Below are 19,450 nucleotides of genomic sequence, written 5' to 3' on the forward strand. Positions count from 1 at the left end.
CAATCTTTCTTGTACTTTTGTACGTACTTCTCTTTTTCGTTATCCTTGGGCATTATTTTTAAACCATGCACATTAAAAATTTTAACTAATTTGAATTCAAATTCTCCAATCATACTGGTTGATCGAGATAAGTAATAACCTTCTACATTCAACAAAGGGGTAAAAGTTTAAAATTGTATCTTAATCTTTTTTGTTTTTGTTTAACATATTGATTTTCATGTTACCATCTCACGCATTCAGTTATAGAATTTGATATTAGAAGGTACCAAAATGAAACTAGTAAAATTCGCAAATAACCCTAAAGCAAACCCCTAAAAACCAATTCCCCTAAAATACCCACTGAAGATAAAAAATCCCCCTAAATTTAGGGGGAAAACCCCTTATCTGGCAACACTGGCTTTCATGGGCATGAATCCTTCCTCCTTGTTCTTACAAGTTTTTTTCTCCTTAAACATTGATAAAAAAAGATAATTTTATTTTTGTTTATAAAATATGTAATTATTATAATTTTTTAATAAGTAAATTTTATTAATATTTTTAATCTTAACGATATAAAAGGATAACTGGATTTTAAAAATAATCAACTGACTTCTTGATTCTGACTAATCAACTGACTTGAATCTAAAAACATAAATTAAGACAGTCAGTTCGGAATACTATACATATATTTTTTTAAATAGCTTATCTATCCTATTAGTAGAGTTGTTGGCAGAGCAGTTGTTTATGTGTATTTTTAAATTATATTTATAAAAATTTGTTACTCTTTATTTCAGTTTCCCCCCCCCCCAAAATTCTAAAAATATTCATTAAAAGCAGTTAATTCTGTATACTGTACAGATATTTCTTTAAAATAGCTTGTCTCTATCTTGGTGGTAGAATTGTTGACCAGAACTGTTTTCTGAATATTTATTTTTAATGAAAGTATTGAGCCGGGTATAAAATATTTAGTCTCTCTGTTTTTCATAATGTTTGAGTTAAATTCTTGAAAATTTAAAATGCAATTTTGGAATGTTAATATTTTTTTCCATTTCAGAATTCACCCAATGTGTTTAACTCAAGCTCTGATAATGTTTTCACAACTCCTCCCAAAGCATGGCGGGCAGAAGAGCTTGAGAGAGATTTGCTTTCAAAGGAGCCAACAACGCAACAACAAAGTAGCGGAAACTGGCCATCTGTTCCAAATGTTAACATGACTAATCAAAATAATTTAAGCAGATCTCCTCCTAAACTTTCAAACTTGGGACAATTTCAAAATAAAGTAACGTCAGATCGAATGCTTACGAGGGAGGAAGTTGAAAGGCAAATGCTTTCAGATGCAAGGCACTTTCCACCTAATATACAAAATAATTATGGTCCTCCGCCTCGAATGATGCCTCCTAGAATGCCGCAGAACATGATGTCACCCATTGGATCTCCCAGGGTAAAATTTTTTAAATTTAATATGCATTTTTACTAAATAAGCGACTATGTTTTAGTTATTTAATGCATATTTTTATGTAAAACTTTTACACTATTATAAGTTAATCAGAGTTCTTTACTGGTTTGGGAGATTCTGGAAACCTGAAATTGCCAAAGAATTTGATTTTAGCATTTTCTTTTGCTAAAAACCTGGAAAAATTTATGTAATAAACTTGAAAAATTTACAATCTTAGTAATGATGATAGCATTAAATACTTCAAAGTCTAATATGAGTAAATTATTTTAACATCTGCAGTGTATTCATTGCAGAAAAAAATGGAAGAAAATTTCTCACCCTTTCTCAAAAACAGGGTGAGATTTCAAAAAGTTAAGTGAGATTTCTAAAAATTAAAAAAACACGAATAGACTTGGAAAAAAATTATTTCTTTAATCATAATACATTTTTCACGTCTTCTAATTGAATATTTTTGCTGCATCATCATATGGAAAATGTTCTATATCTACTTTTTCATCTGCTATTATATTTATTTGGCTGAAAAATATCCGTATTTGTTTCGTTTTGACTATTTCTACCGACATTTGTTTCATTTTCATTTGTCCGTTACGGAGTAGAAGATGTTGCCTTAACAAGGTATTTGTCCATCTTACATTCATGCATAAAAATTGCAAACGTCTTACATGAAGAAACCTTACCTATGGTGAACACGTGGTTGCAGAGAAATGTGTTCTGAAAGGGATTCCATGGATCGGNGGGGGGGGGGGGGGGGGGGGTGTTCTGCTGTTCGCACCAGTTCTGAACAATACTGATAAATAGGGAAGGACCGATGTTCAAAATAATGAAAGATCAAGGAAGAAAAGTGAAACGGATTTTATTCGAAATGGCAAAAGACTAAATTTTTTTTCCAAAATTCGTGCATTTTGAAATTGATTAATAGAGTGCACGAACTTCTCGCGTTAGTCATTTTTTATTGCAAGAAAAGAAAAAAATATGCGAGATTCTCGCGTTCTCCCGCTGTAGTGAAAACACTGATCTGTTACATTTGTTTTTTGTAAAAATTTGGTTGCTATGTAGTTATGTTAATTTAAATTATAAAATAATTTAAAAAAAATATATATTTATTTTTTTCCCCTCCCATTGCATTTTATATTTACATATTGATTCGAATTAAGAAAAAAAAACACTGATTTCTGAGAACAAGTTGCATATTTAACAAAAATATGGTTTAATTTTCTGTAATTTCTTTTTTTCTTTTTTGTTGTTGTTGAAAAGATAGGAAATTTTTTCTTTAAATTTAGGGAAATCCTAAACAAGTATAGAATAAATTATTAGAAAGATTATATTTAGTTTTGTCTTAAATATAATTTACAAAAATAAGAAATTGTTCTCAAATCTATGCAAAATTTAAAGGATTTAGTATATGGGTTATTCTCTATTGGTTAACTTTTGCATTTGTAAGTAATATTTCTCTTAAAATATTTGTTTTCATTATTTTATGGTAATGATAATTTGGTTACTTATATATTTATTTATTTTTAAGTACGTAAAATTCAGTTTTAATTACTCGTTGACATTTCTTAATTTAGATAAATTTTATAAATGAGCTATATTTTGAAAATGAAATCAAAAATAAGGCTTCCATCCGAGTAAAAAGTTAATTGAAATTTTACTGTGCTGTTTGGATGAAACATTTAATTGGTCTCAGACACAAGATATACAAAAAATGAAATTATGTGTCATTTAAAAATTGCCACCAAGCTTGTTTTATATCTATTTCCAAACCATAAACAATTTATATGAGATATGCAAATTATATTAAAATGTAAAACAAACAATATATGTTGTGTTTTTAAATTATTATAGAACAAATGATGTACTTAAATTTTTATTCCTTGGAATTATAAAGAAATGGTGTTCTTCCAATTTAATTTCATTATTGTTTCTTTTTTTTAATTACTGTCCTTGTACACGAACGCGTATTTTGAAAATGCAAACAAGAGATTTGGTTTTTAATTATGTGCTTGCTTACAAATGTGGTTTTACTTTACATAATATAAAAATGCAAGTGATGCTAAGATGCTTTTGCAATGAAAAAGTAATACATTTCTTATGAGAATTCTTACTATTATTCAAAATTCTAGATATAATCTATTTTCTTAAACAAAAAAAAATCTAATTAAATATTATTTAAAATATTTTCCTGTATTTATTAATTCTTGATTCATAAAAATTCATTCTTAATTTTCTTGGGCAAAAGTTAATGTTTTGAAAAAATCGCACATGTAGCTGAATTTACTTAATCAACTGTAGTACATTCTTCATAAATTCAAATTTTTCTGCCATCTCAATGCAGTCTTTAAATGATTATTATTGTAATTAGTGGGCTCAAGTTAATGCATATATTGCCAAATTTGTATTTAATAAAAACTATACACAAAAATCAATTGTTAAGTTGTTAATTAATGTCAAGTATTTTATTTTTAGCCATCTCCTTTAAATGTTCCAAGTCATTCATCGCCTGCCTTGCCTCTAAGACCTGTAAGAGGTCCTATGTTAGGTAAGTTTTAAGATTTTTATTTTAATTAATTGATTTTTTTTTTACGAGTGAAAAACTATGTCTAAATTATCCTTTAGTTTACTTTTTAAAAACAAGGATAAAAACTGGGGTTCACCAAAACTAAATTTTTAGAGAAAAAATTCTGCCCTCATTTGTTTTTTCATAATAAAAACCAAATTTTGTTCGAGGAAAAGTGTTTTTTTCTTGTTCAAATGTATTGTACATACATGAAATATATTGCTTGATTGTATTATAAATTGCATAATCAGGGTGGCCACCCACCTGGAAAACCTTGAAAACTTGGAATTATCAGGGAATTTTTTTATACNAGTGGGCTCAATTTAATGCATATATTGCCAAATTTGTATTTAATAAAAACTGTACACAAAAATCAATTGTTAAGTTGGAAGATTTCTGCTGCATATGAACACATTTCAAAATAAGTTGTTAATTAATGTCAAGTATTTTATTTTTAGCCATCTCCTTTAAATGTTCCAAGTCATTCATCGCCTGCCTTGCCTCTAAGACCTGTAAGAGGTCCTATGTTAGGTAAGTTTTAAGATTTTTATTTTAATTAATTGATTTTTTTTACGAGTGAAAAACTATGTCTAAATTATCCTTTAGTTTACTTTTTGAAAACAAGGATAAAAACTGGGTTTCACCAAAACTAAATTTTTAGAGAAAAAATTCTTCCCTCATTTGTTTTTTCATAATAAAAACCAAATTTTGTTCGGGGAAAAGTGTTTTTTTTTTCTTGTTCAAATGTATTGTACATAAATTAAATATATTGCTTGATTGTATTATAAATTGCATAAAATGATTATTTATAAAAGATACTTATCTAATCTAAAATTAGAAAATATTCTTGTCCAGCTGTCATAAGAGATGTGAATAATTCAGTTTTAAATTATTATTATTATTTTTTTTTTTTGTTTTTTTTTTGCAGTAGCTACAGTAAATGGAAGCAGGTATAGTCTTCAATAGAAATCTTAAAATAAAATGAGAATATTTTAGTAAAAATTTTTAAAAGACTCATTACAGGCAATTTTTTAAAAATATTTACATTTTGAATAATATGTTATCTATATTTGTCGATGTATTATTTAAGTAAATTATGCAATCTAAATAAATTATGCCATGTCTATAACGTGTATGCATAATACACTTAAATATTTTTGTTGATAAGTAATGTATAAAAATTTAGTAATACATTTTTTTTAATCTTGCACTTTTAGAGTCTTTGTTAAATTTTGTTCACGGAAATCAGATAGCTGAAATATATTTTACATCATATAATTTTATGTTCATACTTACAAAGTTAAATTTATTAATAATTAATCGAAACAACGAAGAACAAAAAAGAACAGTTTCGTTTGATACTGTTCTTGCTCAATTTCAAAGAAAATTGATTAAAAATGATAAAATATGAAAATTCCACATAAGTGAGCTAAATCTGAAAAAACCTGCAGCTTATATCTATGCTGGGTTCACTTAGGCTAATCCTGGTGTAAACTTAATTAAAAAAAATTTTTTCAAATTTTGAAATCTATTAATTTTATTAAAAAAAAGCTTTTGTTGCGCTTTTATTTTATTGTGGATTAAAATTGTGATATAATTTTAAACTACATTTGAAAGTGCCAATAGTAAAAAGCTTATCTTTGAAAAGCTGTTTTTCATTTAAGTTTTAAGACACTTAACAGCAATTATTTGCAAAACAATGTTTAATTAAAGTGTCACCGTGAAAAAATTTTTGTGTAAATATTTAATGCAATGTGTAATTTAGTTTTGATAATGTGATTAAATTTTTATTGATGAAAGTAAATTTAATCTAATATTTTGTTATTGTTCATATATTTTGTTTATTGTGAATTTTAAAAGTTATAAGGTTTTTAAGTAATAAATTCTTATGATAATTTTATAAAACATGCTATTTTCATTATCAAATGAAAATATAAATGTAAATAAAATTATAATATTTGTTGGAAGGCATCTGTATATTTGATTAAAGTTATTATAATTCTAAACGTTATGACAAAAAGGATTGAATTTAGGTTACATTACAAAAGCTGGTGTAGGATCATTTATTCAGAATGCTTAAGGCTATCGACATTCCATATTTTGTGTCTTTTCTTAAAATAACAACTTAGTATGAAAAGGAAAAAAAAATGTTATGTTATTTATTGTATTTTCTGATGGTTTTTAAGTTATGAGCCAGCAATTTAATATGATTTTCTTTTTCCCCTCCTTCTGTTTTTATTAGGTAACAATTGTCCTTTACCAGATCCATATCTGTTCATGAAAGCTCAAATGAGTAAGTTTTATTATTCATTTCAAAGCTATTTTTTTCTTTTTTTTTATTGCATTGTATTAAATTTACTGTGTGTAACTTAAGTAATTTGTGCTTATTAATTACAAGACATTAAAATTTAGTTAAAAAGTTTTTTTTATAGCTTAGTGGCCTTTTCAGATACTTGATTTATTTAATATAGTTTAGGGGTGCACAACCTGCGGCCCTTCGACTACTGAAGTCGGCCCGCGAGGGTTTCTAAACACAATAAAAAAATTTTTTTAAAAAATGGCAATTTTTAATCGAACTTTTAAGTCATCGCGTTTTGACACAATCAATTTTAACAGATTCTTTAGTAAATGTATGTTTAACGCGCTTTCTTGAAGCCGAATTTATCGTAAGTATAAATGATTATTTTTTTTAAACAGTTATTTCCGCTTTTCTACGTAATTTTGAAAATTCCGAATTTTTATTACGACGCGAGTTTGAGATCGCAAATTTAAATAATCACTTTTTGTGCACTTTATTTGTGACTATTTCATCTTAAATCTAAGTGATTTTTTATCCTTTTTTTGCAATTCTTTCTTTTTTTTCAAAAATTTTTCTCGGCAGTTATTGCCATGCGTTCCCACGTATTATAAAAAATTCCAATTATTCTGTTATGACATGCAAATTTTAAATCATGCATTTGACGCGCTTTATTCGTGCTGAGTTCAGCATAAATATATTTTTCCTAATTATTTCTATATTTTTCCTCGTGATTTTGACGATCCCGTTATTTAACTATGATGTTATTACGACACGTGATTGTTAATCACATAATTAAATAATCACTTTTTGATACGGTATTACGATACAGTTTTATCGTAAATCCTAGTTATTTTTCCTTCGTTTTTATTTCCGCAACGAATATGATTTGGTCGAATGTGGTAATGAATTGTGATTTGATCAAAAACCAAATATTCGGCAAAAAAAAGAAGAAAAAATCTATTGAACGCCGTACGCTTGGGGCCAAATAGCAAAATCTTTTAGCTGTATAGCAACACTGAAACTAAAATTTCAATGCTCAGAATAGTATTTCCTGGAAAAACGTATTCATAAATTAACTCTAAAAAATAAGGCCAATCAAGAACGTTTTTGAAGATGTCGAAAAGTGAAACAGAGAGCATAAAAATCAATCTTAATTTTTGAAAATTTTTTTTAAGGCTGAACATCTCAGTTTTTCAATTACCAGAAAAAGCCAAGAAAAAAGAATTAAGTCAACAGAAATGCTATTAAAAATTACTGCGTTATAATGAAAATGTCTAAAAAAAGTTTTTTTTTTTATTTAAAGAAAATAAAAAGATAGAAAAAATGTTCTTAATTTTTTAAGTGAAAATCTTATGCCGAAAATCTCAATTTAAATTTTTCTCATTGCCTTAATTTTAGAAGAAAAAAAATTGCTATAAAATAAATTTTATTTGTAACTCTATTTTTAAAAAAGATGCTGAGTCCTAATAAAAATGCCTAAGAAAAGAAAAACAGAAATTTTTTTTTTTTCTTAGTTCCTGAAACAAAACTTTAATACTGAAAATCACACTTTTCTATGTTACTGGTTATTTATATTACAGTACAGGGAAAGAGTGATAATAAATTAATAGTATGAGGCGTTCTGTTAAAATGCTGGGTTATAATAAAAACTGCAAAAAATGGATCCTTCTCAATTCTCAAAGTATCGAAAAAATGACAAAATTGACTTGTCTGATTGTAATTTAAAAAAAAAAAGTAATACTATCTATAAAATTTCAAAAATAAAAAAAACTTAGAAAAATACATTTCTAAAAAATATTCTGACTGATCGTTCAACCAACTGAATGTTTCACAGATGGGCCAAATACTCATTACATCCCTCCCTAATTTAAACGCAATGTTATTGCAACTTGAGAAATTCATAAAATGGTGGAAAACGTGAATTTTTAAACTGCTCACTGTTTGTAGTTTAGATTTCAATTTTTTGTTGCTTCAGTGATCTTTTTCGATAAAAAAAGGAAAATTTTTGCGATATAAAAAATCTAATAATTAATAAAATAAAATAATAAAGTGCATTACAAAATAAGCATTGAATTTTATTTTGAACTATCACAGTTTTGTTTTTATTTTAGGCTTTTGTTTAAAACCTATAAATTTTCTTCAATTAAAATATTTAATTTGAATTTATATTACTTAATTACGGCTAAACTTTTTCCTACTTTTATTCTGTGGGCATTGCAGTTTTTTTTAATTTATTAGAATTTGATTCTAAAATGAGTTTTCATATTGCATGATATGATAAAAAAAAATATTTCTTTTCTTCAATATTTATTTATTCTGATAAATCTATGGTTCATATGATAAAATAGCAAGTTTTTTTTATTTTTGAATGAATTCTAATAATGGGACGCTAATGTTTAAATAAACATTATTACATTTGTCATTAACATGTCTAAATACATGTGCGGCCCTTTGTTAGCCAACCTGCTGTGCGAGTGGCCCTTCACTCAAAAAGGTTGTGCACCCCTAATATAGTTAATAAGTTTCATTGATTTTTTTAAATAATATTACAGGTAGCTTGATGCACAATCGAATGCCTCTAAGAGGCCCGCCAATGCCAAATCTTCCTCCCGGTTTTTCACCTTCAAATATTAAGTAAGTTGAATTTAACTCATTTTAATAAAATTAGTGACATGAAAAAGATATGCTTTAAAAAAATGCCTTTTTACCTGTTTAAAAGTGATATTTATTCAATTTTTCTTTTTCCCCCCTATTCATGTTTGTAACATAGGTATCGTAAATTAACAAACACAGTGCTTATGATTTACATTGAGCTGCAGTTATAAAAAAATTTCTCTACATTACTTTTTATCTAGGCAAACCATGTTTGTAGATTCAATATTTTCGTTCTCCTGTTACTGTTGATCTATGCCTGTTAAGGCAGACTGAATAATGCTTTACTAAGGGAGTTTGTTAAGAACCTGTATCACAAATATTTTGAACACTTTGTTTACTGCAAAATTTATTTATGGGAAAATTTTCTCAGAAGAATATCACCTGAAAAATTATATTTTTTAATTATGTAACTATGCCACACAAATGTTTGCAAAGCTAAAATAAATTTATGTAAAAATTCTTCTGATATATATCATTTTGGAAAGTTTCTCTTTAATTTTGTGTTTAGCATTTTGTTTTAAATTCTTCGTATATATTTAATGTGAAAAAAAAGTTTTATGTAAAACAAATATTTTTTTTGTATTTCTTTTGTTAAATGAATAAGAATAATTAATAGTTAGTTTATTTTTAAGGTGCTACAATAATTTTTAATCAAATGTAGTTGCATTGTTAAATTACAGGAAAAGAAGAAAAAATAATATTTTTTAAAAGATTAATAATTATGTATTTCTCCAATTATGTTTTAAGCAGTATTTACATTAGTTACAGTAAGCTTTATATTATAACATATTGCTTTTAATTCATCTTTAATTAAAATAATAATTGTAGCTTTTTAAAATATTATTTATATTAGTTTCTGACAGATTATGATTATAGTCTTTTTTTAAAACTTAATAATGCTGATATATTTTTAATTTTAGTTTAAACCACAGTCTGATGAATTTTCCACCCAGAAGTATCCCACATCCTTTGTTAAATAAGTAAGAATTATTAATTGAATAAATATTATGATTTTCTTATTCTTTCTTTGCTGCTAGTAGAGTTTGTAGTTGTCCTGATATTCTTGATTTTTCTGATGAAAAATATTTTTAGTTTTTATTCTTGATTTTTTGTGTATAGAACATTCCATTTCCTACAAATATGAATGCACATTTTAAAATAATTGATTTGAAGGAAGAAAGATTTGGATTTTTGATTCAACATCTTTTTATTTTAATGGATAATGCTGGTAAAAATCACATAACTCGATAAATGGAACTTGGGGACCATTCACTAATTATATGCATGATTCAGACAATTACTTGCAAGATTCATTGTTGCAAACTTATTGAAAATCCAGCCATTTTATGAAAAAGACAACTTTTGAAGTAACAAATTTTTATGGTCATGAATTCAGGGGTTATACGCTTATTTATTTTCAATAAATGCAATCTTGTGGGGTAAAATTTTGTAGTTTCAAAATTATAAATCATCTCTTTCATCTGATTTAAAAAATGATAGATTCCCTTCAGCAATATAGTTTTCGTATCATATAGAATTTTTAAATGGTTAGGTGAGGGATCATCCCCTAAACTATTTTTTATGAAACTATTGAGTAGCATATTTACTGTGTTTTCATTTTATAGTTATTGAAATTGTACTTTAAAATTATTTGAATTGGAAAGTCTGGAACTGGATTGTAAATTTAAATAAATTTTGGTCTGAGGGAATATTAACTTGTTGATATTGGTTACTTTTTTAATGCAAAAGTGTTATAAAAAATGTTCTGTATACATTGATCCCAAAACTAGGACAAGTTGTTCAAATATCCAATGGTAAAATTGTAGTGGAAACTGTTTAAACTTAATCAAAGTAATCCTGAAATTAATAACAATTTTTATTATTTGATATTAAATTTGCTTTTATTATACTTAACTAGAGCAAATTATACCTTTTTTTTTAAAGTAATCTGGTACATATATCCTTAATGCTTCAAAAAAATGTTCTGATTTTTTTGTTAACCCACTACGAAACCTGTGTTAGACTTCCTTGCAGCTTTTTAAGAGATTCAAAGTATTTTATAATTTAATTTTGCTAAAGAGAAATGTAAGGATTTTTTATTTTTAAATATTTAGTAACAATCAGACATTATTAATTATCAAGGTTACTTGAAATAAAATGATTGTTTGGTATAAGATTAAACTATTTTAGTCTCACAAATATAACTTTGCCTTTAATTTGCTACTTAAAAAGTTTTTTTCTTCATAATGAATAAATTATAGATTTTATATAGTAATGTGTAATAGCTTTTGCTATTTTGATAAATAAAACAATATAGATAGCATTACTTGTTTAAGTAAATTTTGAAATGTATACTCCATTAGCGAATAAGCTTTATTATTATTTAAAATTTTATTTATGTTGGATATAGTTTAGTAAGAGATCAAATATTTTCTGTGCTGAAATATTAATAGTGCAGAATTAATGTGAACTATAAAATAAGTATTTTTTTCTTTTATACAATAGAGATAATTGGGATAGTAACCTGAAATCAACCAAAAGTTTAAATGTTTACCGTATCTTGTTCTTAATATAAGATTAATTACATGAAAGTGATTGAAATTCATAAATTCATTAAAAATTACTAATGCAAACTTAATGTGTATGGTGTGTATTTATTTGCAACATAAAAGATTTAAAAAAAAAACTCTTTTTTAAATTTCTAATGGCGAAAGAAAATGACAAACTCTTACAAAAATAGTGAACAAAAAGGTGAACAACAAGTAAGAGAAAAAAGTCACTATCTCATTAACAGATGTTGGGCACTCCAGTAGCACCCCACCTCAGAGTCCCCATGCAGAACCGAGCATCTCAATAGATGGTTTCTGTCCATAAGTTTATTATTCGAGCATAACGGACAATTTGGATCAGCGAGAATGCCGATGCGGCAGAGGTGGTTCGCCAGGCAATCATGGCCCACCTCAACTCTGAATTCTGCAACAGCTTTATTGCGGGACTTATCGGCAATACCCAGTTCTAAGCTGTTCCTCCAACTTCTTGAGGAAATATTTTTTTAAAAATAACAGCGCCAGTTATGGTAGTTATACAACCTAACCTAAAATAAACCAAAAGTTTAAATTCTTACTGTATCATGTTTTTAGTTAAGAAATTAATTAAATAGAATTTTTTTAAGTTCATTAATTATATTTTAAAGATAAATTCTGGAAAGTGCAGATGAAGGTAATAGTTAAATTCTGGTTTGTGTGTAGCAAAGCATTTTTCAATGAGAAATCCTGTAATCAACTAGGAAATAGTAAAAAGCTATTGTGTAAAACAATGCAAATTTAATATACAGATTATGCATTGTACTGATTGTAACAAGTGTTTTAAATTTTTGTTTTAATTAGGGACACAACTATTTTGCATATCTGTATTCAACTTTTGCTATTCCATGATGTACTCCAGTAATAACATTAAGTAACTGGCTTAATTTGTTCATTAAAATATAACATTAATTCTACATTTCTAAAAGAAACATATTTTAAATGTATTACTTTGACTTTAAAAATAATACATTTTTTAAAACTATTTCGAGCATCGAGAGCAATTTTTCCATTGTTATTATTTTATGCTTGCTTACACCAAATAAATTCCTAATAGTCAATAATAGATAGTAGTGTTAGTTGCATTGTAGGGTCAACAGTAATTATAAAGTGAAATTTATGTGAATGATTTTAAAAATTCTCTTTTTTTTCCAGACATTTTCAGTTTCCTGTTATTAATCATAATAAATATTATGAAGATATGCAAAATTCTCCTCATGAAGATGAATATGCTGGACTGATGACTCAACGTGAGAAGGAGTGGATAACCAAAATACAACTGTTGCTTCTCAAAACTGAAAACCCTTATGTAGAAGACTATTATTTTACTGTAAGTACTACTTTTACTGAATAAACATCAACCAAATGTATGCACGAAGTAATCTTATTTTAGGTAACATAGAGGTAAGCACTCTATCCTAAAAATAAAAAAGGGCACCTGTTTTAGAAATAAAAAAAGGCTGGGTGCTTCTTCTTAGAAAGGGGCACTTAACTCCCTAAAAATTTACCAAAATATGTAACGTTAATAATGGCTGAATTTTATCCTCAATAATTTTTAAATTACTCTCTTATGTTATTTTATGTGTATTTTTCAGAGAGTAATTCTCAATGAGAGAAATATTTGTAGTTTATAAAAAATAATTGAGGTAAAAAAAAGTAAATAAAAAAATTATTGATAAACTACTTGAAAGCCTTTTTCTGTAATTTAAACTGAAAATTATAAGAAAATAAACATTTACAGGTTCATTTTTTTTTAAAAGGTATTCATGTAAAAAAAATTTTTGAATTTAAAATCACTTAAAATTTTTATTAATATAACTTCCTCCCTCCCGTAAAAGAGAGAAAATTATTAAAATTTAACCGATTGAGAATAATCAGAATAAAGTAAATATTTGCAATAGCAATCAGAATTAAACACATATGATTTTATCAATGTGCAATTATTATGTAAACAGTGAATAAATTTTTTTAATGGAATATGAATGAAAAGGCAGTGTCAAGAGATGGTATTTATTTTTGAAAGAGGTCGTATTTATAGAGATGAACGGGCAGGCAGGGATGGGACAGGGACACTTAGTTAGAACATTGGGTAGCATCTTATAATGTATGTTTCCATTTGTTTAATTACTTATTTATTTTTTATTTTTCTTAAAATGTATTGATTGTGGTGTATTATGATTCATCGAAAATAAATCGTTAAAATAAATTTTTGTTTTAGAAATTTAATAATATACTTAATTATATTGAATAATATATTATATATAATTTAATATAATTACTGCACATATAGTACATTTATACTTAATATTATTTAATAATATGCTTTAAATTTAAATTCTGATATTTACGTATTATGTTTAAACTTAGATTCATTTCTTAAAGATTTTGTTTTAGTCACAGAAATCACCCAATTAAATAATTACAACCCTTGTTTTCTGTGACATAATGGAGTTAGCTATAAACCATTTGTCTTCCTTTACCTCAAATTTTCATGCAAATATGTAGTGTGTTTTGACGTTGTGTAGACGTGACATCATGAAGCATTGTGTCCCATAGAAATTTAGTAAGAGAGCGAATTGAACCTTGTTTCCTTAACCGAAATTTTAGGTAAAGTTGTAAGCCTTTAAATGTAAATTATCTTGCCATCTAGAGTTTTTAGATCAAATTTTTGACCCTTGATGTGATATCTTTTAATAAAGATGATATTACATCTCCAGAATTGGTATGAAAATGTCGCATATGACACTTGACTATAATAACTTTAAGTAAAAATTGTCATGTATGCCTTTTCTTTTTGTAGACGCAAGTAGCTAGGCGTTGTCAAAAGAAATATTCAGAAAGTGCAAATAAAGGGGCTGGAGATGCACCTGAACTTATTCTTCCTCAGACTTCTAAGCATGAAAATAGGACATATGTCCCTAGTAAGTATCGTCTCTTGAGTAGATTTTTTCTTGAAATTCTACATTACCTATTTTATTTTATTAAGCAAAATGGGGATTTTAAAAATTTGATAAAGATAGTGTATTATATTTTTATCAAAAATTAATAAAAATGTAACACAAGCTGTTCTATAAACCTCGATTCATTGTTTCTGCATCTTTTGTTTTCTTGCCTGTATCCTCTTGTTTTATGGGTCCTGTCAGAAATGATATTGTTATGATATTAATAATATTAATTCTTAAAATTCAGAAATTTTACCAACAGTTATTTTGTTTTGAGAACAAAAACAGTAACTGCTCATGCTAATGATGTAGTGTTTTCACTACAGTGCGAGATCACAAGAAACTCATATTTTTTCTTTTCTCACATTATAAATTTGTTAACACGAAAAATTTGCACAGACTCTAACCAATTAGCATTCAGACGAATAAAGGGTGTTCAAACTAAATTTTTTATTATCTTAATTTAATTATTTATCATAAGTTATCATAATAATTATTTTTTTTTAATGTCTTTATTAACTTTAATAGATATTCAAGTCATTGTTTGATATTTTATGTTGTCATACATGCATCGTTTTTCTGTATCTATCGTTCATAATGAATGGTCTCTTTGAGAAACGATTGATGGTGGTTTTACTGTATTATGAGAGTATTACTGTAACATGAGTGATGAATATATCATCTCAGCTTTCAACTGCTGTTCATAATATTTTGAAAAAACCCATGTAATTATTGAGAGTTTTTTGCTCTTTTAGTGATTTATTGTGAAATGTATGTACCAAAATGAGAGTTGTCATTTGACCTTTATGGTTAGAGCTACTTACCAAACATACTTAGAAAAAAGATTTTCCTTCCAACATATTAATAATCATAAGAGTTAGAAAGTTATTAAGCAGGGCTGTTGATGAAGAGGACATTACTAGATATACAATTATGTTAGAGGGCATAAAATACAAATAATTTAAAAATATTTACACAGTCACTAAACTATATTTTATGTTTGATATCAAAATCTCTTTGGAATTTGTGGCTATAGTGTTTGGTTCGCCTGTATTCTCTTAGTATTAGTGCTTTTGAGAATTAGCCAGCATTTCCTTTTAATGTTACAGTATCTGATTTAGAATTATTAAGTTAACAAAAAGCTTTGTTATTTATTATAAATTTAAGATCTCAGTGAGAAAATATTTCAAAATTAATAGTTCTGTTCAGGGACTAGTTAAAGCTGTGTGAGACCTTTCTATTAATTTTGTTTATCATGTTTTTTATTGTGTTAGAAATTTTATCGCATGTACTTTAGCAAGTGTTAAAATTAGATTTTTGGAAATAATAGATTTTTATGGTAAAAGAAGATCAGAATTATTTATCTTCAAGTGTTTTTTTTTTAAACACTTACACTATTATTCTTTGTTTATGCGTCTTATATGAAAGTTTTTCTTTTGCTGTTCATTTCAACCTTCCTTTAAAGTTTGATCATTAAAGCAGTATAAATATTTTATCCTAAACTCACAAAGAGAAAGTAGGCATTGGATATTTGTCGCACTTGCCTGTACATATTCTTCCTTTCAAAATTGGTTCCCTAAATTTGAATATCTGTTTCTTATATTTTCAGCTCAATTTGAAGGTTCATTGGGAAAGCTTCAAGCAGTTAGTGTAAATTTTCCTAGAAAAGTGTTAGATATTACGGTCACTAGAAATTTAGAAGATGAAGAAGGCAGGGTGGTCACAAATCAAAGTCTCTTAAAATACAGGCGTCTCCTGATTGATATTGAGAAGATGTACACAAACTTATTAGAAATTGAAGATGAAGAGAGGAGAATTCTTGCAAAACCCGCTTCTGACAGTGGACCTCACAGATTGAATATTGACAAGTTAACTCAAAATATTTATAATAGCTTGTGTAATGATGGCTGTGATGATAACTTTCACCATATTATGACTGTAAGGAAAGGACGCTCTTTATTAATGAGAGTTTTTAAAATATTTAACCCAGTAAGTATGCATTTCAGCCTTTTGGGTCTTAATTAAAATCATGAAATGAAAATATAGAATATCATTGCATTACCAGTGATAATTTTTTAAAAGTAAGCATTTGATAGAATACTTTCGCATCAGTTAAATTTTTGTTATACAACAATGTATGGGTCGCTTGTAATGTTCTTGTTTGTAATGTTCAAAACTTTCTTATCTGAAAATTCCAGTGTTCCTCAATTTACTGTTGACTCCTTTGTAATAAAAATACAAAGTTTTTTATACAACAGAAACTATGATTAATATAAATATGAACGATATAAGGATAATTGACGTAGATATAAACGATATTGAAATAATTGGTATAATTTGTTTCATGCAATAAAGTGAAACAAATTTTGTATAATAAGAATATACCATTGAAACTTAATTTTGCAATTAAACCATGAGTGAATGAAAAAAAAAGCAGTGTTTTACATTTTCAAGTAAAATTATGTTAAAAAAATATCCAAATGAATCTAGTCTAAGAACCTAAACTTACTAGATGGGCGCAAAATATATTTAAACTGAATAAGTTCAGATTTATTTTTGTGTATAGTTTACAGGCTTGGTTTCAATGTTAAAATTGCTTAAGATGAAGAAGAAGAAAATTTAAAAGTTTTGAAAAACTTAAATTGTGTAAAAATGTAAGTTGTGGCATCGTTTCATGCCATTGCAATTCCGAAAACATAATATAATGTGTAACAAAATAAACATAAAAAGTAAATTATCTTCATTTTTAACAGTTAAAATTCTTTTTTTCTTTTTACTTCTTGATTATTAATTCTTTTTTCTTTTCTTTTTTTTTTTGCTTATAGGAGCAACAACTGCACTGTCTTCTCAAATTGTTCCATTGCTTACCTCTAGTTCTTAAAAAAGACCAAAATGACCACATCTTGATTCAAAATATGGACGTGATTTTGGACTTAATCACAAAACTTGATAATCTCTCTTACATGGTTAAATTAATGGAAGCATTAGATAAAGAATTGTTTTCAGAAGAGCACATTACAAAAATAGACAAAAGCAGCTTAGCCACTATTTTAAAATACAAAGTGAGTAGATATTTATATCACTGATTTAGGGCATTATGAAGCCATTTTAGACGTTACATATTTCCTACCTTTCAAAGTTATTTTATAAATTTAATTCTTCCTAATTCCTCTTTACATAAATAAATCAGTTAATTAATTTTGATTCAATTTTATAATGCAAATATTTCTATCCTTAATAAAATAACAGCTAACTTTTTTTTTTAAATATAAATCTCTAACAAATTTTTTTTTACATGCAACTGAGCATAAAAATTTATTTTTAACCTTTCTTTAACCACATTAGACATCAATTATTCATAAATTTTTGGTCTTAAATCTTCAACCAAATTATTTAATTGACCTGAAATAGTATGATGTTGTTTTTCTTTTGGCAGTGGCCTATAATGGATTTCCTGCACTATGCAGGGTTGATTAAATATTTTTGATTTTTACATTGATTAAACAAGTCCAGTGGGATTTATCCCCCCCCCCATGGCCTGTCCTTGTTTATCTTATGCAAAATTTATTAATTTACTTGAAATGTCACTTAGTTAACAATATTATTTTTGTTTTGCACCTCGAGGTCTGCAACAAAATAAAAGTTTTATCCTGTTTTCTCCATCTACTTCAATTTACACCGACTGCCACAATTGTCACATATTTTCCATTATTGGCATTTTCTATGAATCCCTAATTTTTAATAATAATGGTACAAAACTTACAATAAATAAATGAATAAAATGTTCCTTTTTTCTCAAAATACTGTTTGAATTTTTTTAATCCAAATTTGTTCTATTTATTTATTTATTTTAATTTGTTCATACATATAAACCAGGGGTGTCAAACTCAAAAGCTAACTTGGGCCAAATAAACAATGCTTAACNAAAGTTAAATTATTGTTTACGTCCTGATACTTGGCATCTCTTTTCTGCTTTTATCTTTTCTATTTCGGGAGAAATTTTATTGGCCGAGACAACTTTCAAAATTGACCCAACGTGAGCGTTATGAATACGGTTTCGGACAGGAGATTTATTTCCATTCATGACAGAAAATAATTGCTCTCTCTGATAAGTACTTCCAAACTTTAAAATAATTTCATATGCGAATTTGCGAGTATTTTCAAACCATGCTGGTAAATATTCGTGAAATTTAGGCACACCCACTTCAATGAATTTTGCTTTCAAATTTGAGTTGCACTGATTCTCAATCACTTCCATTTGCATATAACTGGGTACTGAGTCTATATTTATTGAGAAAATCAAAGAAAGCAAATGAAATTTGTCTTCCAAAAAATTAAAATCTTTAAACCTTGTTTCAAATTCTGTTCTAACTGCGTATTTTTGATACGATGCAGTATCATCTAAACTAGATTTGTTCTTGTTGCACATTTGGAAGTGCGTTAAATCTTCATTTTTCTGTTGCCTCTCCCAAAGAAATAGTTTACATTTGAATGCTTTTTTAATTATGTCAAACATCTTCGTAATGAACTGATCCTTGCCTCGTAACAATAAATTTAAGTCGGGTAAGTGTTTGGTTATATCAACCATAAAAAATAAATCTTGCAACCATATTTGATCGGAGAGCAAGCTTGTATCTTGATTTATAGTTTGTAAAAACTTACATATTTTTTGTTTCAAATCCCAGAATTGATTGAGAACCATGGAACAAGATAACCAACTTACCTTGCTATAATAGGATAAACCTGATTATGTACTGTCTAATTAATTGATAGCTTAGTGTGAAACGGACTCCATTTCAGCCAATTAGAATTTTAAATTTCCCAGCGGACAATTTAAAATGATCCATATAGTTTATAAATGACGTATATTATAATTTTATATGCTAGTTTCGTTTCTAATTCACATTTCTATTTTATTTTTACTTTTCTTCGGATATATTGATTGGACCACAAAAATGTTCACCTCGGGGCACGAATTTG

At 26.9% G+C, this 19,450-nt stretch overlaps 1 protein-coding gene across 2 annotated transcripts in view; it reads left to right on the plus strand.

Annotated features, from left to right (window-relative positions):
- Positions 1 to 19,450, plus strand: part of LOC107436840 (Protein associated with topo II related - 1) — a 36,661-nt gene that overhangs the window by 11,604 nt on the left and 5,607 nt on the right. Inside the window, exons 7-15 of one of the 2 annotated variants that reach the window (XM_043047409.2) lie at positions 1,034 to 1,420; positions 4,451 to 4,523; positions 6,235 to 6,285; positions 8,844 to 8,925; positions 9,867 to 9,926; positions 12,684 to 12,858; positions 14,329 to 14,449; positions 16,080 to 16,459; positions 17,296 to 17,532. In XM_043047409.2, coding sequence (XP_042903343.1) covers positions 1,034 to 1,420; positions 4,451 to 4,523; positions 6,235 to 6,285; positions 8,844 to 8,925; positions 9,867 to 9,926; positions 12,684 to 12,858; positions 14,329 to 14,449; positions 16,080 to 16,459; positions 17,296 to 17,532 — 1,566 coding nt within the window. Of the gene's footprint in view, positions 1 to 1,033; positions 1,421 to 3,901; positions 3,975 to 4,450; positions 4,524 to 6,234; positions 6,286 to 8,843; positions 8,926 to 9,866; positions 9,927 to 12,683; positions 12,859 to 14,328; positions 14,450 to 16,079; positions 16,460 to 17,295; positions 17,533 to 19,450 lie in introns of both variants that reach the window. The other variant, XM_043047410.2, reaches the window with a different exon arrangement.

Source organism: Parasteatoda tepidariorum, chromosome 3 (genome assembly GCF_043381705.1).
Source record: "Parasteatoda tepidariorum isolate YZ-2023 chromosome 3, CAS_Ptep_4.0, whole genome shotgun sequence".
Classification (NCBI taxonomy): Eukaryota; Metazoa; Arthropoda; class Arachnida; order Araneae; family Theridiidae; genus Parasteatoda; species Parasteatoda tepidariorum.